This window comes from Camelus ferus, chromosome 8, assembly GCF_009834535.1.
Source record: "Camelus ferus isolate YT-003-E chromosome 8, BCGSAC_Cfer_1.0, whole genome shotgun sequence".
Taxonomy (NCBI): domain Eukaryota; kingdom Metazoa; phylum Chordata; class Mammalia; order Artiodactyla; family Camelidae; genus Camelus; species Camelus ferus.
Genome location: NC_045703.1, coordinates 20,911,100 through 20,937,084, shown reverse-complemented (window position 1 = coordinate 20,937,084; position 25,985 = coordinate 20,911,100). Strand labels below are relative to the sequence as shown.

Below are 25,985 nucleotides of genomic sequence, written 5' to 3'. Positions count from 1 at the left end.
CTCCCCCGCCGTGATTGGCTGAGGGGCGGGGCGATGGGCCGGAAGCCACGCAGGGCCACGTCTGCGAGTCCGGTCTTGTTCCAAACGCGGCGGCGAGGGAGTTGGTCCGCGCGGCGGAGGTGAAGGGGAGTTCCCTGGCTGAGGTGAGCTGGGCCCTGAGGCGAGCGGGGCCCCGAGGCGAGCGGGGCCCCGAGGCTTGGCGGCGAGAAGGGTTCACTGGAGGTCGGCCGACCGACCCGCGGGCCGCGCAGGACACACCTACTCGCCGGGGCGGCTCGGGACTGGGCTGGTCGCGCGGGCCCGAGGGTCTTGAGCCGGGGGAAGGGTCTCATCCTTCACCTAGGTGGAGGCCTCAGGTCTGGGTGCCGGGAAACATGCTGCGATTCGGGGGCGGCGGGGAGAGGGGAACTAACGAGATGTTGAAGATTGAATGGAAGGAAGGGGGGTATTCTTAACTTTTTTTTTTTTAGCGTGAACACAATTTGGACTTGAAAATACTTTCAGTAAAAGCCTTCGCACACTCATTGAAAGTAGTTTTAGGACCTAAAACGCATTAAAAGGTGGAAGCGTTTTATCTTTTTATTTTTTTAAAAAAAGACGTTCTGGATGTAACAGGACTGGGTTACGCCCTTACGAATAATCATGATGTATTACCGACTGGCCAGTTTCTAATAAAATGTCTTCATGCTTGTGAAATAGATTTGATCACTCTGGGCCAAGCAAAATTAGCTTCTTGCACGTCAGCTTTTTCAGCTGGACAAAACCGAACATTTTTCACTATTTCCTTAAACTTTCTGTGCATTGAAGCAATGAAGGACAGTAAAGAAAAGATAGTGAGGCTGGTAGCTATGGGACTGTTTTTCATCAAGAACTAATTGGGAAGTGAGAAGTGCATACACCTGAGATTGGAAGCCCCAGGTTCCACTTAATGTTGGAGTATTCCAGAGAAGGAAGTACCAGTGAGCTAAGGGCTGATGTTTGATTTTTAAAATTAAAGGTGAGAGGAAGATGTTGCTAGTTTCAGAGCTTAATTTAGAAGGGTGTCCTCATCTTCCCTTATGAAAATACAAAACCCCACTGCAAGGTATCAGGAGGTCTGGGCAATCAGTCTTGGAGAGACTTTTGCCCTTTGCTTTTCCTTTGGGAATATGTCTCTGTAGCCTGGGGAAATAGCAGAAGAACTACGCAGATTTCCCAGATTTTCTGTATATTTAGTCCCAGTCCACTTGAGAATGTGACCCTAGGCCTCAGTCTGTCACCAACTCCTCATGTAAATTTAGACTGTTTACCTGAGACCCAGGATTAAGTTTTCCCATTTGTAAAATGCGATGATCCCTGATCTTGTAGGATTTTCTGAATCTAGGTGTGGATTCTTCATCTTAGTTGGGAGTGGACCATTTTAAGTTTGCCCTGGGTTCAGGAATTGTTCTGGACCATCTGCTTTCTGTACTGAAGTGGACATTACAGGTAATGCTAACTCCCAGAGCTTATTCTACCAATGTTTTCTCTCTCAAGCATAGGGTTCTTTGAGGAGGTTCAGAATGAGAGGACAGATCTATTAGTTTAGGTTGGCAGTTTTTGGAGCAAATGGTCTTGGAAAGATTTCTTATTATGCATGAAAAATATTCCTTAATTTTGTAGACATGGATTTAGATGCTCTTACAAAGCACTCAGCATTCCATGCCAAGCCTGATGGACTCATTCTTCAATATGGGACTGCAGGATTTCGAACGAAAGCAGAACATCTTGATCATGTCATGTTTCGCATGGGATTATTAGCTGTCCTGAGGTCAAAACAGACAAAATCTACCATAGGAGTCATGGTAACAGCATCACACAATCCTGAGGTAATGTATTTAGTGCTCCGATAAAGCAGACCTTTATTTGCAAGACCATACCATAGTGCCTGAGCACGTTGACCCAGAGTACACATTCTAATTCTAGAAATGTGCATTCTCATTGTTACATGCCTTTGGATTTGATACAACTCTTAACAAGTGGTCACTTAGCTGATGACTCTTTAAAGGGTATGGAGAGAGTGAAATGAGACTGTCACTTTTTGGAGCATGTCCATATTGAGAAATAACAGAATGTCTCCAAGTTAGTTGTATGGAGACAGCATTAGTAGTAAAAAGTTACCTTCTGTTAATTTAGCAGAGATGAAATACATTGGAGGCAAGCTGGGGAAGGGGAGAGGGCAAATACTTGAAAAGACTTAGGAATTTTGAAAAATTTCAGACAGATTTTCCTTCCTTTTTTTTTTTTCTTCTTTAGTGGAGGTACTGAGGATTGAACCCAGTACCTTCCTTGTGCATGTCAAGCATGTGCTCTACCACTGAGCTATACGCCCGCCCTCCAGGTTTTTGTAGCTAGGGAATGAACAGCCAGACATGTGGCTCCAGGGATCCAAAAGGGAGCTTATGGCAGAATATCAATGAGGCCCAATGGTTCTAACAAGTAATGTTTATGACAAGTAAATTTTTAAAGTATTCCTTTTGACAAAATTTAACTGTCTTATTCTGTACTACCTGTGAGTCACCGGACATGGTTTGAATGATATGCTTCTCTTTGGTTGCAGGAACTTGAGACTTTTGCCTTTGTAGCTAAATCAGCAATAAATCGAAGCCATGTGGGTTAATGAAAGACTGAAACCTCCTTTTCCTCCCTCCCCACCCCGAAAACCAGAGGACATTGATTATTCAACTTCTAAATGTCAATCACTATAAATGTGTAAACATCTAAATGTCTAAATCACCATAACTGATTGATGACTTGTAGGCAGAACCCCAAATTTACTGTTCGTTCTGGAAGCACTTCTTAAAACAGTTCTGAGCTATTTCTTCACATTGACATTCACTCTGAACTAGACTTTAGGTCTTTCCAGAAATTTGAGCAGACCAGAATTGGGTGTCAGTTTTCAACTTCTCTACCACCCACTGGCTGACACACTGGCCAGTCCAGTCATAGCGAGAAGGCTCTCTCGGGACTGTCATTCTGCTTCTGATGTGCCGTGTCAGTTAATTGATAGTGAATGCAGAGATGACTGCCTTTTAAAGAAGCTAGCATAGCCCAGTGGCTCTTGAGTTTAAGAGTCAGGTAGACTTGATGTTTGAATTTCAGCACTGACGCTTATTAACCATGTGAACATAACCGAATGCTCTGAATCTCAGTTTTCTCAGAGTAAGGTGGAAGTAATCATAGGATTATTAGGTAGATTGATGGCATGCCTTGTGAGGGTTTACTGAGGTGATGTATTTACGACACCTGGTCCAGGACCCAGCCTTCAGTAGTGGTCACCAGTAACACCGCCCGGCTGTCACTCTCCTTTGCCGGGGGTGAAACAGCTTGAGTTTACGTCCTCACCTCACCCCATGACTGCAAGGAGGGCTTATTACTTGTTTTTCTTTTAAGGAAGACAATGGTGTAAAATTGGTTGATCCTTTGGGTGAAATGTTGGCACCATCCTGGGAGGAACACGCTACCTGTTTGGCAAACGCTGAGGATCAGAATTTACAGAGTGTGTTGATGGACATCAGCGAGAAGGTGGCTGTGAATCTGCACCAGGACGCCTTCGTGGTGATCGGTAGAGATACCAGGTGACCCTCAGAGCTACTGGCCACAGCTGCTTTGGGGATGCAGCATAGATTATTGCCCTCAGGCTTGGCACCTGGGGCAAATTGAATGAATCAAGTAAAGTGGAACTGCCCTGAGAGGCTTCGCCATGTCCTGGTCCTTTCAGTAGGAAGTGGGAGCTAAGTCACTGCTGCAGCTTGGGCCGTGGAATCCAAGGTCCAGCTCTCACACTTACTGTATGGTTGAGCAGGTCACTTAACCTTTCGGAGCTGACCTTGCTCACCTGTGCGGTGTTGATGATGCAGTCTACATCATGTAATCCTTCCTGAAGACCGCATGAAATAATGTGCGCAACATACCGGCACAAGAGAAGCCCTTACAAATGTCTCCCATCCACTTCTGTAGGTTTACTTTTTTTCCTGTAGAGAGTAAGAACACCTGCTTTTTAGAGAACTTATTATTTTTAGAGATTGACTTGATAACCTGTGTTATTGTTAGTTTGTAGATTAATATTCTTTTCCCAGGCTGGGGTTCATTGGAAAACATTAACAATCTATATTATTTCTACACACTTGTCTTTTTTGGCAAATGACAAATTTGTAGCTTTTGCCTGCCTTTACCAAAAGATATTATTGTCAAATATTAGATTAAAAGGGTACATGGATACACACTTTTCATATGTAACTTTTTTACACATGAAAGGTGTTGGCCTTTCCACAAGTTCTGATGAAGCTGTTTTCAGCCAAGTCACATTTAAGTGTAAGTCACACGCAGCCTAGGGCTGCATTTCTAGGCAGACAGCTGACGTCAGTAATAAGTCCTGGATTCGTTTTAAAAGTTGAGTTTGCGGAAAAAAAAAGGGGGGGGGGCACCTTGAAACAAAAGAATTCTCTTTTGCATAAAATCTGGTTTTAGCCAGAGATTATTTCTAAAGGAAATTGCTACTCAGTCTCCCAGTGGCTTGGGCTGGTGTTTTACCCTTGATATGTTACCAGAGGGATTTACAAATACCTCTGTGGATTTATAGAGAGCAGAAATGGCCAAGTGACTTGTGTTCTGAAGCAAATTATTGTCTCACAGTATAGCCATCCACTTATATTTGCCTCTTACCTATTACCTAGTTTAAATGATATAGAACATCTTTTCCTCCAAGATAGTTATATATTGATCTGCTTTATTTTCAGATAGAAAAATAACTTGTTTTGACTTTTTTAAGTGAAAAATAGGTTCTATACTCTTGGTGGTTTAACACCCCGCCCTGCGTTTCGCACACTGTGTGCATTCAATATTTACTGTTAATATTTTCAGGCAGTATATGTGTTTTTAGAGTCAAACTTGAAAAGGTTTTTGGGTTAGATGTAATTAGGGTATCCTTTATAGCTATTCCTAAAGTCATTTAAAAGCCAAAGTTTCTAAGAAGTATATTGTGAAAGGCTCCTGGAAAATGCTTACACTGTACCCCTATTATCTTTTCAGAGTTTTCAGGCTTGGCAGGTTTCATTCAGTTCACCTACAATGGACTTACTATTCTTAAACTTGTAGCACATAATCTCTGCATTTACTGTCAGAACTAGCAACTCGTTTGGTCTCAGGATGGGATATATCATTTTCTTTCCTTTCTTTCCTAGGCCAAGCAGTGAGAAACTTTCACAGTCTGTTATAGACGGTGTGACTGTTTTAGGAGGTCAAGTCCATGGTATGTAGTTATTCATTATTCAAAGTTGTAAATTAAATTAATCTTTGAAAAAACTTTAAAAAACCACAAAATTAATACGTACTTAATTTAGAAAAGTTTGAAAATACAGATAAACAAAGCTTAAACAACGAACTCATTACAAACTACTAGCTTTTTAAATTAAAAAAAATTGAAAAAAACTTTCTGGGCATACATATTTTATTTTACCTGTAGGAGAGTATATGTAGGAAATGCTGATCTTAAACAACTTCCTCTACCTTAGTAAGACTGAGTTTTCTGATATAAAAACCCTCGGAGTGACTTGAAGATGTTCATTTTGGGGAGTTTTTGACAATACCAGGTATTCCCTAATAGCTGGTCACATTTGGACGCTATTACAGGTCAGATAATGATGGAAAATATCTTTGGCCTACTTGTAATCATGATTTTAAGTTTTGACAGATTTTTTTTCCATTTTATCAAATGAAGAAGAATTAAATGCAACAAAACAGGCCAGAATCCTTTTCTCACATTGGTTGTTCATTTTGTGAATGCAGTAACTCCACTGTGCTTAGAGGTGAATTTTCCTAGTGTCAGATCTTTCTCACTTAAAAATCTCTCCTCTTGACCTCTTCAGTCTCCTGTGAGTTCTCTCCTTTCTCAGTTAATCTGGCTGCTTCCCAGAGCTTACCCGGTTTCCGTCTCTGTTTGCTGTTCTGGCCATTACTTAGCCTGCTGTGGGCGAGTCTCCATCCTTGCCCCTCTGGGGAGGTATCCCCCCCCCCACTCTCATCTGGTGTAAAGCAGGGATTAACCTGGGGCCCCGGCCTCCGGGGCGTGTTGGGTTAAATTGCAGGGACCCTGTGGACCCCTTGATACAGTGCGCCGTGTCACCTGCACGTACGCTTCCCTAGGGAGAGGAGTCAAGCTTTTGCCAGATACTGAAAGGGATACTGAAAGCTAAAAATAACTTTCTGAATTTTTATTTTAAAGTTCTTACTTCAGTTGATGTCTGGGCAGCTCTCCACACTGCGACCTCCCCCTTTCTTTAACTTCTGCATCCTTGGCCACTGCTCCTTTTTGGTCTTGTGCAACAAGACAAGGCTCTCTCTCTTAACATGGGGCGTTTCTCACCTCTTTCATTCTGCCTCAATTCTAAATGAGCATCTTTACCGCCATTGCTCCAGCCATGTGTATTCTTTTATTCATGCACTCATTAGTTCATCAGACATTTTTTTTTGACTCCCTGCTGTGCACAACCCTCTGGGAGTCTGTTTCACTGCATATCACAATCTACAGGAAGAAAGCCATTTTGTATTATGACGTGTGTGCTTGTGTGTATAACTGAAATGAGTTTCAGTAAACAGGCCTTACCCCATACCACACAACATGCGTTCATCTGTTTCGTTAAGAAAATGCAGAAATATGCTGGTCGTATCTTACTAAGTAGATTCCATGACCCGTTGACAGGCTCGGGCCCACAGTTTGAAAGCACGGATCTGAGTGATGATGTCTGCACTTGGGTAACTGCCACCACCCCTCACCCCTGATCCACCCTGCCCCACACTGTGTTCTTTCTGCCGTCCCCAGAATGGTGGACCTTTTCAGCCCTGTCATTGTAACTCTGGAACCATCACTTTTCAAGTGTTTTAGTCTAGAAAAACTTGAGAGTGATTTCTGTTTTAAACTTTTGCTTATTTCTCTCTTCAACTTAATGTATTTCGGCACAGGGGGAAGTGAGGAGAAGATAGGGTTAGGGAGGTAAGCAGGGCCCAAATCGTCCCACACCTTACAGATTGTGGTAAGAGTTGGGGTTTTACTCTAAGTGTGGTGGGTCTCCATTGAAGGATTTTATGTGTGAAGAGTATGATCACATTTTCATTTTAACCCAGTCACTCTGGCTATTGGGTAGAGAGAGAGGGAGGGAGGGAGGTTGTAAGAAAGGAAGAGAGACCAGCTCAGAGACTGGAAACTCATGCAAGACTGACGGCAATGAGCGAAATGGGAAAAGTTGAAATTAGTAATGAGTGCACAGGATTCTGTGATACGTGGTGAGACTGGAACTGTGAAGGGCTTCGAGGTTTCTGGGTTATCAGTGGAATAGATGATGAGGCTTTTTATTGAGTAACTGTCTATAATAGTCATTTAGCAAATGTTTATTTGGTAATTTTGTTGGTCACAAAAATCCTTTTGTTTTATTCTTTCATATGTCTTTTTGGAGTATCGTTTTTCTCTCCTTACACACTTCCACTAAACTAGTCTAAGCTCTTCTCCACTTTTCTTGAGCTCTTCCACCTCCTCCCAGCTAATCTTTGTACCAGAGCCAAAGGTGCCTTCACAGAATACCATTTCTGGGCTCGAGAATTTAAAGTGACTTTTGGCCTCCAGTCCAAACTCTTGTGCTTGACTTTGAAGCTCATTGATGAGTTTAGTCAAGGAATATTTGCTGGATCCTGGTCCATCTTTGCTGTTTCTCCTGTTTCTTGCTTTTGGTGCCTTTCTTGTGTCTTCAGCTATTTTTGCCTAGAAGCTGTTTGTTTTTCTTGGAAAATCATTTGTAGGACATCTTTGAGGTGTATGATGAGGTGTATTTCCCTGGCGGAGTTCAATGTTTGCTTTTGCCAGGGGCCCTGTGGCTCTGCCTGGCTGCTGGATGATGAGGTTCTTTGATGACAGGGTGCTTTTGGATTCTGTGGTTCTGTGAGCATGGGCTGGAAGTCCTTGGGAGGCCTGTGCTGGTGGTAACAGCCCTTCAGGGGTGGGTTTTCCCCTCTGCTCTGCTTGGTGCCAGGACAGCTTTCCAGGGAGTGGGCTCTCGGGGTTGATTCACTTCTGACCCACCCTTGCACTGAAGAATGGTCCTTTGGGGCCCTGGCCTCATGAGGGCCTGGTCTGCCAGCTTGCATGTCTTAGACCAGCATGGTATTTTTGCACTAAGAACCCTAGCTCCATTTCTAGTTAGAGCAAAACCGGCTTCAAATCCTGGAGTTCTCCCTTCACATAGATGTTGGCCTAATTCCTTTGTAACGTTAGTACTACAGTTCTTTTTATTTTATTTACTTATTTTTATTTTTATTATTTAAAAAATATTTTTGACTGTACATACAGATTGTATTACATGTAAATACATAGTGCAGTATACTGTATGTTTTTTTAGTTTACATGTATGTCCTAATTATTGTTTTTAAGAACAGATTAGATCTTTACCTATTGTACTTACGTAGTTATCAAAGGAATAAAGCCAGCTACAAAATAAGAATCAACAGAATGCAATAATCCAATCATAAAGGAGAGTCAAATGTGCTTACACATATTCAAGAAATCAAAATAATAATTATTAGTCGTCTTATAATTTTTTCAATTCCTCATATAAATGATGTCATATGGCATTTTTCTTTCTCTTTCTGGCCCACTTCACTTAGAATGACAATCTTCGGGTCCATCCATATTGCTGCAAATGGCATTATTTTATTCTTTTTTATGGCTGAGTAGCGTTTCATTGTATATATATATATACCATATCTTCTTTATCCAGTCATCTGTTGGTGGACATCTGGGTTATTTCCATGTCTTGGCTATCGTAAATAGTGGTGCTATGAACACTGGGATGTATGTGTCTTTTTGAATTTTATTTTTCTCTCGATATATGCCCAGGAGTGTGATTGCTGGATCACATGGTAAGTCTATTTTTAGTTTTTTAAGGAACCTCCATAGTGGCTGCACCAATCTACATTCCCACCAACAGTGTAGGAGGGTTCCCTTTTCTCCATACCCTCTCCAGCATCTACCATTTGTAGACCTTTCAGTGATGGCCATCTGGCCGGTGTGAGGTGATATCTCATTGTAGTTTTAACCAGCATTTCTCTGACAGTTAGCGATGTTGAGCATTTTTTCATGTGCCTATTGTCCATTTGTATGTCTTCATTGGAGAATTGCTTGTTTAGGTCTTTGGCCCATTTTTGGATTGGGTTGCTTGTGTCTTTGATATTAAGGTGTATGAGCTGTTTGTATATTTTGGATATTAGTCCCTTGTCAGTCACATCATTTGCAAATATTTTCTCCCATTCTGTAGGTTGTCTTTTTTTGTTGTTGATGGTATCCTTAGCTGTGCAAAAGCTTTTAAGTTTAATTAGATCCCGTTTGTTATTTTTGCTTTTATTTCCAATACTCCAGGAACTGGTTCAAAAAATACATTGCTGTAATGTATGTCTGCGAGTGTTCTGCCTGTTTTCCTCTAGGAGTTTTATGGTATCTGGTCTTACATTTAGGTTTTTAATCCATTTTCAGTGTATTTTTGTATATGGTGTTAGAGAATGTTCTCTAATTTCATTCTTTTACAGGTAGCTGCCCAGCTTTCCCAGCACCACTTATTGAAGAGACTGTCTTTTCTCCATTGTATATTCTTGCCTCCTTTGTCATATATTAATTGACCATATGTGCGTGGGTTTATTTCTGGACTTTCTATTCTGTTCCATTGATCTTTGTGTCTGTTTTTGTGCCAGTACCATGCTGTTTTGATTACTGTAGCTTTGTAGTATAGTCTGAAGTCAGGGAACATGAGTCCCTCCGTTCTACTTTTTCAGGATTGTTTTGGATATTTGAGGTCTTTTGTATTTCCATACAAATTTTAACATTTTTTGTTCCAGCTCTGTGAAGAATGTTGTTGGTAACTTGATAGGAACTGTACCGAATCTGTAAATTGCCTTGGGCAGTATGGCCATTTTAACAATATTGATTCTTCCAACCCAAGAGCACAATATATCTTTTCATTTGTTTACGTCATCTTACATTTCCTTCATCAGTGGCTTGCAGTTTTCGGCATACAGGTCTTTTGCCTCCTTGGGTAGGTTTATTCCTAGGTATTTTATTTTTTTTGGCACGATGGTAAATGATATCGTTTCCTTAACGTCCCTTTCTACTATTTCATTGTTAGTGTATAGAAATGCAATTGATTTCTGAATATTAATTTTGTGTCTTGCAGCTTTGCCATATTCATTGGTGAGTTCTAGTAGTTTTCTGGTGGCTTCTTTAGGGTTTTCTATGTAGAGTATCATGTCATCTGCAAACAGTGACAGTTTTACTTCTTCGTTTCCAATTTGGATTCCTTTTACAGTTCTTTTTAAAAGGAGATTTTTCTCTTGTCTAGCATTTTTGGTTGTTTTCAGGAGGAGGGTTCATCTGACTTATGTAGTTTGTAATGTTACTGGAAATAGAACTCAGTTGTTTCCTATCTTGGTCTATTTTTACATTGTTACTTGTCTATACTAAATGATTGGGTTTTGCAATCAAAAGTGGTACATATTTCTTTTAGAATTGAATATCTGTCCAATGTGAGTCTTTTCGGCCACCACCAAACAATTCTGACTCTGTCTACCTGGTAGGGTCAGATCCCACAGGTTAAGGGCTCAGTGGCCCAAGCCTTGCCCCTCCCCCGCTTCAGATGCCCCTCACTTGGGCTTCTGACAGCCCTCTGCTTGGGGTCAATTCATGTGCTTAGATAGGCTCATAGAACTCAGGGAAACACTTTACTTACCAGATTACCAGTTTATTATAAAGAGTATATTAACTTAGGAACAGCCAGATGGTAGAGATTTTTGTGGGAAGGGGTGTGGAAAATCCATGCTTTCCGGGCAGGCCACTCTCCTCAGTCTGGACCTGCCCACCAACCTGGAACCCCATCCTTCTGGGTTTTTATGGAGGCCTCATTACATAAACACGATTGATTAGATCATTAGCCATTGGTGTTTGAGCTCAGTCTCTAGCCCCTCCCCTTTCCCCTCTCCACTCCTTGGAGATGAGGGGTGAAGCGGTGGGGGGGGGGCGGTGTGGGAGGGAACTGAAAGTTTCTGCTTTCCAATCACAGGGGTGATTCCCCAGCAACCAGCCCCATCCAGAGGTTTCTAAGGGCTTTCCAAAAGTCACCTCATTAACATAACAAAAGACACCTTAATTGTTCTCACTAAGGAAATTCCAAGGGTTTAGAAGCTCTGCCAGAAATGGGGCCAAAGACCAAATATATATTTCTTATATATCACAGGGTGATGTGTAGTTATAGTGATTTCAGTTGATGTTTGTGCATCTTTCTGGATAGTTTAAAAGTTAGCGTTTTTGTGTTCACCGAGATGTCTTTTTTGGAAGAGGATTTGTCACCCTGGAATTCATACAGTATGTATGAAACTCTTCTTAAGTAATGTGGTAAATTGCCATTTGTGTTTCTGTGGCAGATTACGGCTTGTTAACAACGCCCCAGCTGCACTACATGGTGTACTGTCGAAATACCAGTGGCCAGTATGGAGAGGCCACCACGGAAGGATACTACGAGAAGCTCTCCAAGGCCTTTGTGGAGCTTACTGGACAGGTGAAAAGCTCTTGAATGTGGGTAGAGTTTGATCAGATGTATAAAGTAACATCAGTGGAACACTTTATTTTAATTAGATATTTGTTTCTCCTCCTACTTTTCCAAAAATGCGGCCTATCTCCTTTTTCCTTCTAGGGCTACACAAGGTCTGGCCCTTGTATCCTGCTAACTCCCTGTTGGCATTTACTTGGCAAGGCACGTAGTGTGTCCTGAGATCACTGCTGGAGAAACCTGGTGGTGGTCTTGCGGTTTTCACACATACTCATTCAGATGCATGGCTCGTAGAATTACTGTAGGTGCTGTTGGCCTCATGCTTGAGGCATCTGTGTTGAGAAAGCTTTCCCTCTTGTTATGTTAGCTTCCTAAACCTGAACGAGACTTGAGGGGCACAGTTCATTTGATCAGCAAATACTGGGTATGTATATGTTATCGTTAGGCACAGTTAACCAAAACCAAGTCCTTGCTCTCATAGGGCTTCTATTCTGGGGAGAGGATGGATGGGAGAGGAGACTAACAGGAAAAAGCCGAACACTCCCATGCCGTTCCCTGCCCTGAAGAGGACGATGGGTGTTCCTGCTGCTCACTCATCTCTGTTCACTCCCACATCTGAATGGCTGTCATGTAATGTGGACTGTGGTCTTATTTTTAAGGGACCCTGCTTAATTGAGGCTAAATGCTAATAAAGTGCCATTTCCATGATTTGTTCAGTCAGTGAAACTGTTCAGTGTCAGGGTCCAAAAAATGGTGTTTTAAAATTTTACTCTGGTGTTTTACAGTTTCTATCTGAATGTGTTTTGTTTCCTGGGGTAAAATAGATGGTTTAACTGAAATAATAAAGATGTTTACATATACAGACATATGCTTTAGGTTTCACTTTTTTTTTTTTTAATTGAAGTACCATCAGTTACAGTGTGTCAATTTCTGGTGCACAGCACAATGTCCCGGTAGTGCATATACATACATGTATTTGTTTTCATAGTCCTTTTCATTAAAGGTTATTACAAGATATTGAACATAGTTCCTTGTTCTATATAGCAGAAACTTTTTTTTAGTCTTATTTTTTTATATAGTAGGCTTCACTTTTAAAACTTGAAAATTTTCTTCCGTGTGTCTTTTCCTTTCAAGGCCTTCTGCAGTGGAGATGACCATAGGAAACTTAAGGTGGACTGTGCCAATGGCATAGGGGCCCTGAAGCTGAGGGAGATGAAACCCTACTTCTCCCAGGGGCTGTCAGTTCAGCTCTTTAATGATGGATCTGGAGGGAAACTCAATTACTTCTGTGGGGCCGACTTTGTGAAAACTCATCAGAAACCTCCACAGGGTACGTAAAACATCTGTGTTTAGAGCTCTTGGAAACCAGTCTCTGACAGAGGTGGCCTAGCGAGTGAAGAGTCGTCCAGTGAGTCCTGGCTCTGGCGCTGTCAGATGTCTGGGCCTTGTCCTTGTTGGGCCGCTCTGCCTGGGGGTCACCTGACTCCTCTCAGGGTGGAGGAAATCTGGTGCAGATCTCAGGCAGAAGCAGAAAGTGTGGTATTCCAGAGCAGTGGTTCTCAAGGGTGGGCAGGCATCAGACTCACCTGGAGGGCTGGTTAGCACGCAGATTCCTGGGCTTCACCCCACCCAATTACAGCTTCTGTAGGTTTGGGGAAGGAGTCATGTTGAACAGGGATTTGCATTTCTATCATGGGCCCAGGCTTTGTTGGTGGTGCTGGTCTGGGGACCACACTTTGAAGATGGCTGATCTGAAGGACAGCAAGAGGAGGCAGCATTCTTTTTTACTTTAGCTGGATCAGGCGCACTGTGGGAAGGGAAGGCAGCTCTGCTTCCTTCTAAGTGCACAATCCGCAGTGGGCATGTTAGGGGGAAGACTGCTCTTCAGGTAGAAGTTGTAGTCAGAGCTATTCTGTATTTGGCCGCATTACAGATCTTAAGTTGTTAGCCCGTAGGCCAAACCTGGTTTGCGATGTATTTTGTTTGGTCTACTGTGTGTGTGTGTGTCGGTGTGTTTAATTGCATTAGTTGCCACCACTTAAAAATTCTGTGATTTCCCTTAAATAGTGGCATCTCAGGCTTCTCTTTACGGAAATCAGAAAGTGTCCCTCCTCATGTGGCGCTGATCATCTGCAGGGGAGTCGCCCCCACCCTCAGATGCCTTCTTCAGAATCCACCCACCTCCTCCCCTTGCCTCCCTGTAGTAAACATTGACATTTTCAGTTTAGTCAACCAGTTCGAGCTCCTTTTCATTGAATTGCTTGTTTTGACCTTTACTGACCATCCAGCTCTGTGTCCCTCCTATGTCCGTTCCCTGAGTGTTGAGCTGGTCCTCCCTCCCACTCTACAGGATGAACCATACCTTCAGTCCTTGCTTTCCTGTGGCTTGTATTCATATGCCAGACAAAAAGCAAGCTTTGACTTCTTAGTTGCCTTGTGTTGAGTCTGTCCGTCTGCTGCTGTGTTTCAAATAAATTTAGTGTCACAGTTGCTGAGGTTTCAGTAACTTTACGAAAATTGTATGAGCCACTTCACTCTTGCAAGTTACAGTTCTTTGCGCTTAATTACCAGTGTCTCTTGTTATTGATGGTGTGACCAAATAAAAATTACTTTTGTCAGAATTAAATCAAAGCACATACCTCACCTGTTGGCGATGATTTTTCCCTGTAAAGGACATGGTGGTACTAGGGAAATTGTATTCAGTTCAGTGCCTGTCACTTTCCAAACACTGTGGTATCCTGTGTTGCCAAACCACTGGCTGATAAGATGGAATTTGAATTTTAGTGTCATTTCGAGTTTCTGCTTGGATGGATTTTGAATGCTTCTTTTTCAGTTAGCTGTGAAAGAATTTACCCTGTAAAAATGCCAATAAACCTGTAAAGTATTTAAAAGTTAAGACACTAGTTTTCATTTGGAAGGGTAATTTTAAATAGCTCTTGTAAGGTTATAGTGGACATGCTTCCACGTTAACACAAAAGGCCAGTTATAATCAGTACTTAACTGAAAAAATTTTCCCTCGTAACTAGTGTAAGAGAAAAACCTAAAATTTTTGATGTTGAGTTTTATTCCCAGTTCCTAGACTGAAATGGGTTTTAAATTATTCTGTGTGCTAGGAATTGAAATGAAGTCCAGTGAGAGATGCTGTTCCTTTGATGGAGATGCGGACAGAATCGTTTATTACTACCAGGACGTGGATGGTCACTTTCATCTCTTAGACGGGGACAAGATAGCGACACTAATTAGCAGTTTCCTGAAAGAGCTCGTGTTGGAGGTAAGGTGGGGTGACTGGCTGCCCTGTAAAACAGGGCTCACTGGTGGAATTGTTCTGTAGCTCGCAGTCATTTGAATGTCTAGGAGGTACAGTTCATGGGAAGTTCCTTACATTTGTGGCCGGAATATACAAAAAGAAGTTGTAATTCCAATCATTTCAATGCTGGGGCTCTGGTTTTGAAACCTGAAGGTGGTACTCACTTCTTTTTCATACTGGCGAAATTCCATGATCTGAAGTTTTATAAAGTTTTAGTTTATTACTGACATTTTAATTAGAGTTCCATGAACATCCTTCCCCAGAGCCTCAACTTTAAACAGAAAAATCTCTGAGAGATTTACTTACTATGATTATGATCAGCTTAGTAACATGAGATTTATTTTGTTTTGTTCTTTTGGAAGTCTCAGGCTAGCTTTAAGTATAAAATGCAATGGTAACTATTGATTATAATCTGGAAAAGCTATACTTTAAGAATTCAGTGTGTACTTTTATTAAAAAGCTAAAGAGAAAGAGATCAAGAAACCAAAGATTTCTCTTTTAAAAAAGGATCCTTAGCAGCCAAGCTTGTCCTTCATAGGTGAATAAACTGTGACACAACCAGACAGCAGACAGTGGAATTTTATTCAGCAGTAAAAAGAAATTAGCCATCAAGCCATGAAAAGACATGAAGGAAATTTGAACGCATATCACTAAGTGAAAGAAGTCAGTCTGAAAAGGCTGCATACTGTAGTATGAGTCCAACTCTATGACATTCTGCCAAAAAAACCCCATAAAATCTATACAGTTAAAAGATGAGTGGTTGCAAGGTGGGGGGTATGGATGCTGAGGGTTGAATAGGTGGAGCACAGAGGATTTTTAGGACTGAAAATATTCTATATATACTGTAAAGATGGAAACATGTCCTTATTCATTTGTCCAAACCCGCAGAATGTACAACACTGAGGGCAAATTCTAATATAAACTGTGGTCTAATATAAACTAGACGAGGTGATTAAAAAAAATTTATTGTAGAATTGCTTTTAATAATGCTCAAAAATTTTAGCTTCCTTTTTAGCATACATGTAAATTTTCAGTGAGTCGTTTGTTGTATAAACTAAGGCACAGCTGTACTGGCTGATAATTTGTCATCCTTTAGAACTCTCATGTTTTTTTTGTAGGATTTTAATTTTTGATGGCAAGGTAATTATCACTGTTTTTGTCTAGATTGGAGAAAGTCTGAATATTGGTGTTGTACAAACTGCATATGCAAATGGAAGTTCAACACGGTATCTTGAAGAAGTTGTGAAGGTATTGCACCATTTTTAATCTGTTAGCTTCTTAATAATTACCTTCTGTTGTAAGATAGTTCTGTGAGGAAAGTGATGCCCTTCATAAAAATGAACAGGTTGTAGTTAGTGCATGACGCTGAGCTGTTGTCTACTTCAGGGTACACAGAAATCAAAAGTAAGAAAAAATTCAATCGTCCCCTGCTGCATAGAGGAAAAGAGGCTTTGCTCCTTCCCTCCTTAGAGCATTTCTTTTAAAAAACTTGTAAATTCTTTCTCTGTCCTTTTGTAATGAATGTCAATCTTTTTAAAGGCAAAATAAGTCAGTTTTACAGTTCAGAAATGTTTTCCATAAGGGCCTGGACTCACATCTCTGAAATGCACAAACATCAAGGAAGATAGCATCCCATCTCCCAGTCTCAAGTGTAACTTAGGCACCACTTAGAGCCAGATAGCTACCTACTTGTCAGATGTGAGAAGTCGTACTGTCTCTTTGGATAAGGGCAGTTAGCTAACACCGATGGCCACCCCAGGCATCAGGTAGATTTAGGACAAACTGTGTCTCAAATGGTACCTGTGACATCATCTTGAGAAGTAGGCCTATTCAGTAGGTATATTGCCATGGGGTGTTGTAGTAGGGGAGAGAGACTGGGCTCAACTCCTAGAACAGCAAGGAATAGTGGGGATTTTGTAGCCAAAGAATGAAGTGTAGGGGGAGGGGGCTGGTGGATGGAGAATCACGAAGAGGAATATCGGGTCAGGGATTCTGGCTAAACCAATCTAAAACAGGATTTTTGCTAAAGGCAAAATGGGTGATCAGATGGTACAGGGTGGGGACTTTGATCAAGTATTGAGGGTAGGGGATTCTGGCTAAACTGATTTAGCAAAATTCTTCATAAGATTGGGCTCTTGGAGACATGGCCAAGGACAGGACCTATTCAGGCTCAGAGGAGCCTGACAGAGAGATCTCTGTTACTAGTTATCTTCAGCTTCATAAAAGGGTGGAATTTCCTCCTGTCTTGGCAGTCTCTTAGCAGATGGCCTGTGATGAGCATGACAGTCTGGCTTAGTGCTTATTTAGTAACAGAACTGTTTTCTTAGTCTTCTGTGGAGATGTTTTCTGCGTTGGTAGATTTCATTTCTATTTCCCCAACATCCACTAGATGGCCAGCATCAGCCCCACACCACCTGCCGTAAGAGTTAGAGGATGTGGGGCCAAAGTTGGGTCTGTTTGCTTTTATCCTTTTTCCCCCTGGCTAGTGTAATATTTCCCAGTATTTGTGTATCCCTTTTCAAATTCCTGCATTTTACTAGTTTTTGTTGCCATTTCATTATTTTTAAAGCAGAAATGGCCAAGTCAGATGCCTGTAGGACGAGGCTAGGGGCAGGGAATGAGTATCGTGGGTGGACCAGCACCAGCTGCTGTCACCTTTAGTCAGGTTCTTCAAGAAAAGCTGGAAATCTGAATTTTCATGTGAATTTCTGACTTTTAAAGTCTTGGCAGCAGATTCAGAATTTAAAAGAAATAGTGGGTAGGCAAAATAACACATCTAAAGGCTGCTAGTTTATGCCCTGATTTACACATATCAAACTCACTCAAGGGACTCCATCTGGGGGCCCAGTTGCCTGCCTTTCACAGGGATTCTGTGTTTGGGTTACTGTTTTAGTATTTTCTTAATTTCTGTCTTAAAAACTTCTTGTAGTAAGATGTCCTGTTGAAGAAACAGAAGATCTGAAACTGTTATGTCTCAACATTCTCTTATGGGTTAAAATTTTTAGCCCTAGCCATTCCTGACGTTTCTGAAATCCAGTCAAATGCCAGTCTGATCTGAGCTCAATCTCTCTTTTGTACTTTTGCTACAGTCTTTCCTTCACCATTCTTCTCAGATCCATCTGAGACTTTAGCTACCCACTGTTGCTACTCCAGCCACCATAATTTCTAACTGGGACTTGCTTTAGTAACCACCTAACCTTCTAAGCCAGGGTTTAGCAAGTAGTGGGCTAAACCCAGCCTGCCGGCTGTTTCTGCCAGGCTTGTTTCCGTATGGCCTGTGGCTGCTTTTGCACTGGAGTGGCAGAATCCAGCAGTTGTGACAGAGACTACATGGCCTGCAGAGCCTAAAACATTAGTCATCAGGCCCTTGATAGGAGTGGCTTGCAGACTCCCTACTAAGCCATTCTCTACACTGTAGCTAACCTGAGCTCTGTACAGTTCGATCATGTCACTGCCCCACTTGTAATCTTTCCTTACCTTAGAAGGGGCCCCGTCTTCTCTCCTGTTGCTTCTCCCCTGGCTGTGTGCTTCTGCAGTGCCATCACTCCCCCACAGTGACACTTACCATGCTGTCTTTGAATTGCTTGGTTGTCTTCGTTACTAGACTAAGCTCCAGGAGGTTTTGTTCCTTTTATCCCTGGGACGGTAGGCTCACAGTGAGTATTTGCTGACTGAATAGCTGCTATTGTGTTTCTTTATGTGTGTTACAGGTACCTGTGTTTCTTTATGTGTTACAGGTACCTGTGTTTCTTTATGTGTGTTACAGGTACCTGTCTATTGCACTAAAACTGGTGTGAAACATTTGCACCACAAGGCTCAAGAGTTTGACATTGGAGTTTATTTTGAAGCAAATGGGCACGGCACAGTAAGTTCCTTTCAACAATTAAACCTGGCTTTAGCTCCTACCCCCACTTTTTTTTTTTTTTTTTTTACAATGGGACTGTGTATCTGGGTAGTAATAGGTAATAGTACACTTTGTTGAAATGACTGGGATGGTGATAGAATAAGATTTAGTTAGTGTTTTTATGTTCTGTGAAATGGTGCCTCTCTTTTAGAATATAATGATCTTTGAGTGTAAAGAAATAATACTAATTTGTTCCTGTAATATAGTTTCTTAAAAAATATGTAGCTCTTAATTTCCCTACAAGCAGATGGGCGGTCTATATAGCATTTAAAATATTCTCCTTCACCTGGCCGTAGGTGGCAAAAGTCAAGTTCAGTAGCTGTGGTGAATTGAAAAGTGTTGGAAAGGTTGAGAATTATTTTAAACTCATTTCTAGTTGCTTATAACTTAACAAGAGGCATATAAAATTTTTATGGCTCTTAGCAGACAGTTTTAAAAAGTGAGATATAACTTGCATATCATAAATTTCACCACTTTAATGTCTATTAATAGGTCTTTAGTATATTCATAAGGTTCAGAACTTTAATAAATATTTTTATACTAGCCTCATTTCATAAATGGATTTCAGGTAGCCAACAAAATGTTATCTAGGTCAAATCCTTTTCATTAATTTGAAATTGGCTGGTAGAGGCCTTAAATAGAAGAAAAATAGTAAGTTCTTAGAAAATGCAGTTAAAATATAACTTCAGTGATCTAATGCAGTGGTTGGTAAACGATTTGAGGGCAGATAGTAAATATTTCAGTCTTTGTGGGCCACGAGATGTGTGTTGCATCTGCTCAGACCTTCTGGTGGAGGATAAATGAATGGGAGTGGCCGTGGTCCCAAAGAACACGTGACCAGCCTGCACCTTAGTTCACTGACAGATGTATTTCCTTAAGTGGCTGAATCTAGTGTGCTACTCGTCTTCAGCATGGGGCCTCCGAAGGCACTAAGGTCATGGGCAAGGCAATGCAAAATGACAGGGAATCTTGAGGAACACGATGTATATTAAACTAAATATCCATGGCACTGTTTGCCATAATGTGGTATATATGATGAAACTCTTTTCTACTTCTGCCTAGCTTATGTCCTTAAAAATGCAGGACAAGAAAACTACTAGTTGCAACGAATTACATTCTTCAAAGTAAAATGTTTACAGATAAAGCCTAAGGAACCTGGTTGCCTGGAACTGGCTTAGGTGGCTGAAGGCAGCATTATAAACTCACTGTGGGCGTTCACCTTTGCCAGTGTGATACTTGCTTTGTAATCAGCTCTTTACATTTTGATAACCAGTCTTCTAATCAATCCATAAAGGGACCCTCCTTGTAATATCTTGTGGGTTCATTCTAAGGCTGCCATTTTTTCTCCCCTCATTTTCTCCAGCTTCATTGAGAGTTTCAAAAGTAGTTTAGCTAGGATGATAGAACACTGTCTATGCCTCATTCATAAGTATTGTGATTGTGTATGCTTTCATTATAGGTCCTGTTTAGTAAAGCTGCTGAAACGAAGATAAAACAACTAGCAAAAGAATTAGAAGATAAGAAAAGCAAAGCTGCTAAGATGCTTGAAAACGTTATTGACTTGTTTAACCAGGTCAGAACTATGGGGTGGTGGGCTCTTGGTTACTTTTACTTTATCCAGAAGGTGGGCAGAATTATGTGCTGTACGGAAAACAAAGTGAAGTCCTGGCAGCTTCCTTGCAACAGTTAAGACTTACACTGAAATGTGGTGACAGATAGTAGTTGAGTCTGGTGACTCCAGGTGTAGGCTACTATTACGTGACAATCTGAAGCATGTAAACTAAGTATCTATGAGGCTAAATATTTTTTAATCCAACCTTTTGAGGAAAATTCAGGAAAAATAACCCTGACAAAGGACATATGTGGGTCAGACTATTGGGACTGGAGTGTAGAGTGGCAGTGGAAGAGCAAAATGTGGGTCAGCGAAAAGCAGTAGAAGTGACATCTGAGTGTCTCGTACACGCTGGGCACTTCACATACCTCACTGTGATGCCTGCAGTAACACAGGGAGAGGGGGCATTAGAATACCTGTTTTATAAATGAAACATAGACTCAGACTCAGAGCTACTGAATGGCAGAGTATGGATCCAACTTGAAGTGTGTCTTAACACCAACTCCTGTTTCTCCATTTTACCTTCCATCGTCACAGCACAGTATCTCAGAAGGAATCTAGAGAAAATTCTGAGTCATAAGAGGGTTAATGCTCGAATCCTAAGAGTTAGCCAGTCTAATTTCATTCTATAGATTAGCAGGAAGATTGAAGGCAAGCTAGTATCAGAATTCTTTGTATACCCTTTATTGTTGTCTTCCACAGATGCCTTTCCCTCACTAGTGTTCATGTCTCCTCACACCAGTCAGTAGTGCTGAGTTGGGGAGGAGGCAGCCAGGACAGACAGAAGGCATTCACATCCAAGCTTTGCTTGTACTCTTGTCTTCCTTGCAGGCAACTGGTGATGCTATTTCTGACATGCTGGTGATTGAGGCAGTCTTGGCTCTGAAGGGCCTGACCATACAGCAGTGGGATGCTCTCTACATGGATCTTCCAAACAGACAGCTCAAGGTTAAGGTGTGAGCGAGATTTTAAAATTACTTTTCTGAAAATTAACTAAAATAATTCTATTCTGTACATACATATTGCGTAGAAAAGACTATTTTCTCACATCTTTAAAACTTCTTATAAATAGTACATATCACTTAAAAAGATTTTATTATAAATGTAGAGAGAACAAAATAATGAACCTCTCTGTACCCAGCTTCAGCCGATTTCAGCGAGTGCTCTCCACGTCCCCCATCTTACTTTGAAGCAGATCCTGGATAGCCTACTCTTTCAAGTGAAATATTTCCTCTGCATTATTCTCAGTTCACAGAGCACTACCAGAGGCTAGAAGCTGAGGAGTAGAATCTGTGGGTTGAAAGAGAGAGGAGCTTTTAAAGGCATTTCAGATAAATTGCTAATTGATTTCCATATTCAGATAAATATGCTAATAAATTTCCATAAATCGCTAATTGATTTCTTTTTAAATATTCTGTTGGTGACTATACAGAAAGATTAAAGCCAGAGTTCACAGAAGGGCCTGCTGATGAGATTAACTTTTTAGGTTTTTTTTTTTTTTTTTAAGGAAATTTTTATCATGATCCTCTTTCTTAAAATACTTAAGACTATTTAATCAATGACTAAGTCATACAGTGTTTACTGACAAGTATAAGCCAGTCTGTAGAAATCTCAGTGCTGTCCTGTGGTACACTAAGCTGAAATGTAGGTCCGTTCCTGTTAAAATGGCCTGTTAATCTTCGGTGGGGGTTACGTTGAACAGGTTAAGCTTCTGAAGGTGAGTGTGAGAGTAACCGATAGGACATGCTTGTGCACAGGTGGCAGACAGGCAAGTTATTAGCACCACAGATGCTGAAAGACAAGCGGTTAAACCCCCAGGACTCCAGGAGGCCATCAATGACCTGGTGAAGAAGTACAAGCTTTCCCGCGCTTTTGTGCGGCCCTCGGGTACAGAAGACGTAGTCCGAGTCTACGCAGAAGCAGACTCGCAAGTAAGCTGGGACCGGGCTGTTGAAGGAAAGGGCCGTGATCGTCTAACGGAGCTAGAGGAAGGTGGTAGCAGGAGAGAAGCTATTTTAATGGTGTGGCAATCTCTAATGTCTTGGAGATTTATGGCCTTTTTAGGTTTTATTACTTATTTTCATTAATAGTAGGGTTACATAGTGGAACAAAATTTCCCCAAATATTTTTCTTCTGGTTTATTCTAGATTTCCTGAAAATGTCCTATTTCTAACTGTTGCATGAGTAACTAATCAATACTTAGTTTTGTTAAGCTTATCTATCCTTGAGTGGATTATACTTTTTTCCTCCTTTAAAAACGTAATCCTTTTGCTTTATCAAAACAGCCAGCTGTGAGGTCCATTTCTAAATCAACTGGTACCATCATCCATGCTGCTTGAAACTCACCTTTGTCTCTGGACTTTCAATTTGTTTTTCAGAATATTCCCTTTAAATGACAGCCTTGCTGTGTACCTCTATTTTCTTCATACGGTCAAAGCCTTTTATATAATTTTCCCTCTTCACACACTCTTGTATGTCACCTTAAACCCTTGATAACAAGTGGGTGCTCGGTTGAGGCAGAGTTAAAGTGGCTTCACTAGGGACTCAGAAGGAGACATTTATAATTAATTTATACAGTAGCTGGCAGCTTTTTGCAGAATCCTAGGCCATCCCAGAATATAGCAAATAAATATGCCTGGTGGATGAGGAGAGGATAACTCGGGCCTGAAGAATGAGTTACTTTTAGGCTAATTGTAGCCTTCTTGCCTTTAAGGACTAGGTTTTATTGAATTTATTCAGAGGTTTAGCATGATAATCAAATCAGATTATAAAATTAGTTAACCAAGAACTTACCTGATTCAGAAGAATGTGACTTGTTTTCCATTTATTTAAGGGTCTTGTAATTTGTTACTGAAAGATGGAAAAAAGTTCTCATTTGAATATGTTAGTGAAGCAAAATCAGAAAGCTCCCCCCCCCCCACCCCGAGTTGCAGGTAACGTGGTAGATTCCATGTCTTTCTCATCTAATAGCCTTTCATGTAATTTTCAGGAAAGTGCGGACAGCCTTGCATATGAAGTGAGCCTGGCAGTATTTCAGCTGGCTGGAGGAGTGGGAGAAAGACCTCAATCAGGTTTCTGAGGACAATTTTTATACTCTTGAGAAACTGGTTTTTTAAAGTTTTTATAAAATAATAGTACTGCCATTATTGTGACAGCTTCAAACACATTTATAATGTTTGTTTACAGTGCACCTTACTGGTTTCTAGATCTGATTGTTTTTCTTAAACACTACCAGAATAATTCTTTAGAAATAGATAAGCTTTATTCTTGTTAAATTCAGTTTTAAAAAATGAAATTTACCTCTGATATCAATCTCACTAATGTAAAATATTGGCACTTAAGTGTATGATTCTGTCATTAACTTTATAATATGAGCAAGGCAAAATTCATGAAGGCTGCTAGAAAATTAAATTTTATTTATTACCAGCGCTTTGTGATGTCTCTTCCATTGTCGTTACTTCACCAAAGTGTCATTTTGCAGTGCTGGTGTTCACCACTGTTGATACAAATGGGGAGGGTGGAGAAGACGTCATGCAAGCAAATTTTTCACAGCAGAGTCTTCAGAACAGTTCTTAGACGACTTACCTCTGCAATGACATCAGGATTTCAGAGGTGTGAGTGTGCACCTCCCCTGCACACTGAGGTTGAGGTGCTGCACTTACAGGGCTGCGTGGCCCAGGCTCAGTCATTCTCGCTCCTCTCCGTGAAGGTATGTGGGAGAAGCTAGTCATGATACATTACCAGGCCTCTGACAGAGAACTGGCGCCATTCTAATACTAGAATGTGGTTAATAAGGGAAAGAAAGAAACCCCCAACCAATCTAAATTAAACAAGGCCTGAAACCAATAGATAAAAATGTGCAGTGTATATTTGGCAGGTTTAAGACAACTCAGGACAATAAACAATGGACTGTAATGGACTCTATACGTATATATAGATCTCTCTCAGGCACCATAATCAATATGAGCCCACAATATTTAAACTTGATTCAGGCCACATTCAGACATTTGTTCTTATTTACAAATATTTAAATTAAGTACAATCTGAAACATGTTCTGTTACATACAAAAAAGAAGAAACTATACAACTCAGGGCAATGTTTGTTTTAAATAATTACATTTACATTTAAACTAAATGGAACCACTTGTGGTGCTCAAGTTTTTATCACCCCTTCCAGAAAATCTTTCTCTACCATCTCTTCTATTTTTTGCCTGGCTTTGCTGGAAAACGGTTTGTGGTTTTCCAGCTTCATGTCCTTGTTGGGGAAGGCGTTTGAGTAGAGGACGGGGCTCCCTGAGTGTCCTACGCATCGGCTGGTGACTTTGCTGTTGAAGACTTGGCTGAGCACATTGAAGAAGGGCAGGAGCTGCTCGAGGCTGCGCACAGTGCACACGGTGAGCAGCAAGTGCCCCGGCTCCCAGCCCAGCGCTCTCCCTGAGTTGTCCTCCTCTGGATTTTTCTGCAGAAAACAAAAGGGGGATTGTTATGCACAGGCAGTGTAGTACATGAGGAAACTGAAAAGAATATAACATCAGCAAACAGAGTTAAGAAAGGAATACAAATGATGACATGAAGTCTTTATTCCAGACTGGCTAAAACCTTCTAACTGAGGCCTTCTGGTGCCAATTAATTGTATATTGAGTGTCTAACACTGTGGTAATATTTTCCAACTAGAATGCACAAGTAAGCTTAGCTAGGAGAATTGGTTTTGGACAGGGAAAGTCAAATACAAAAGTTTATGTTGTGCTTTGCGTATACTCAAAAAGCTCCCAGATTTCTGGACTCCCACTAACTGTATCTAAGGACTAGGTCATTAAAAATTAAAGCAAAAGAAGGGATAGGAGTCTTACACATTTCACTATTAGTAAATCAATCAATTCCCTTTTTGCCAAATAGCTTAAACTTGCCAGAGGATAGCAGCAGGGTCCAAAGTGAGTAATAACTATCAGCACAGAAAAAGGAAAGAAACCCTCAGACGAGACTGCTGTCTGCTTCTGTGTTGTGCTAAACCATGTGGGGAGGAACGCTGGACCTGGAGTCAAAACAACTCCAGGGTTAGTGTCTTGGCTCTGCCATCTGCTTACCGTGGGCAGCCTTGGGCAAGATACAGAAAAGTTCCCCACTTAAAAAATGGGGCAATATATCTTGCAGCAAAGAAGTCAAGAGAATGTATGTGAAAACTGTCAACTAAATATAAACACAATAACTTACGTAGTTAAGAGGCTAGTTTGAGAAGGCAACTATATTATGCAAACACAGTTGTAGACACCAGTCGATCTAGAGAAAGTTATGAGAGAACTGAAGATGTCTGAACTGGGGCAGAATCATAGATACAAAAACACACTGAATAAAGATAATGAAAACAAACAATGAACTGGATAGAAAAAAATTAAGTGCGACTCAAGAAGCAGAGTTACAGCCTGTCATATTTGTTAACAAATGGAGTTTGCCTTCTAAGATCAGATGTTGCTAAGAAACTTTTCACTGTTTACCTAATATTTTAATATCACTAGTTTCTTAGTGGAGAAGGCAGGTGCAAAATCCAGCTTATTTTCTTGTGTGTGC

The 25,985-nt window shown here is 41.0% G+C and overlaps 2 protein-coding genes across 5 annotated transcripts in view; one reads left to right on the top strand and one right to left on the bottom strand.

The window, feature by feature from the left end:
• Positions 1-21: 21 nt before the first annotated feature.
• On the top strand, positions 22-23,846 carry PGM3 (phosphoglucomutase 3). Its single transcript, XM_032484524.1, has 13 exons — positions 22-143; positions 1,642-1,847; positions 3,412-3,596; positions 5,202-5,269; positions 11,473-11,606; positions 12,732-12,927; positions 14,711-14,868; positions 16,069-16,152; positions 18,671-18,769; positions 20,268-20,381; positions 21,252-21,374; positions 22,178-22,351; positions 23,410-23,846. The coding sequence occupies exons 2-13, from the start codon at positions 1,644-1,646 to the stop codon at positions 23,497-23,499; spliced, it is 1,629 nt and encodes a 542-aa protein (XP_032340415.1). The 5' UTR covers positions 22-143; positions 1,642-1,643; the 3' UTR covers positions 23,500-23,846.
• Positions 21,089-25,985, bottom strand: part of DOP1A (DOP1 leucine zipper like protein A) — a 91,691-nt gene continuing 86,794 nt past the window's right edge. For 3 of the 4 annotated variants that reach the window (XM_032484521.1, XM_032484522.1, XM_032484520.1), the window contains 4 exons: positions 23,845-24,879; positions 23,214-23,270; positions 21,558-21,710; positions 21,089-21,347 (listed from right to left, as the gene is read on the bottom strand). In XM_032484521.1, the coding sequence (XP_032340412.1) occupies positions 24,574-24,879 (306 nt within the window). In that variant the 3' untranslated portion in view covers positions 21,089-21,347; positions 21,558-21,710; positions 23,214-23,270; positions 23,845-24,573. The remainder of the gene's footprint in view (positions 21,348-21,557; positions 21,711-23,213; positions 23,271-23,844; positions 24,880-25,985) is intronic. The other variant, XM_032484519.1, reaches the window with a different exon arrangement.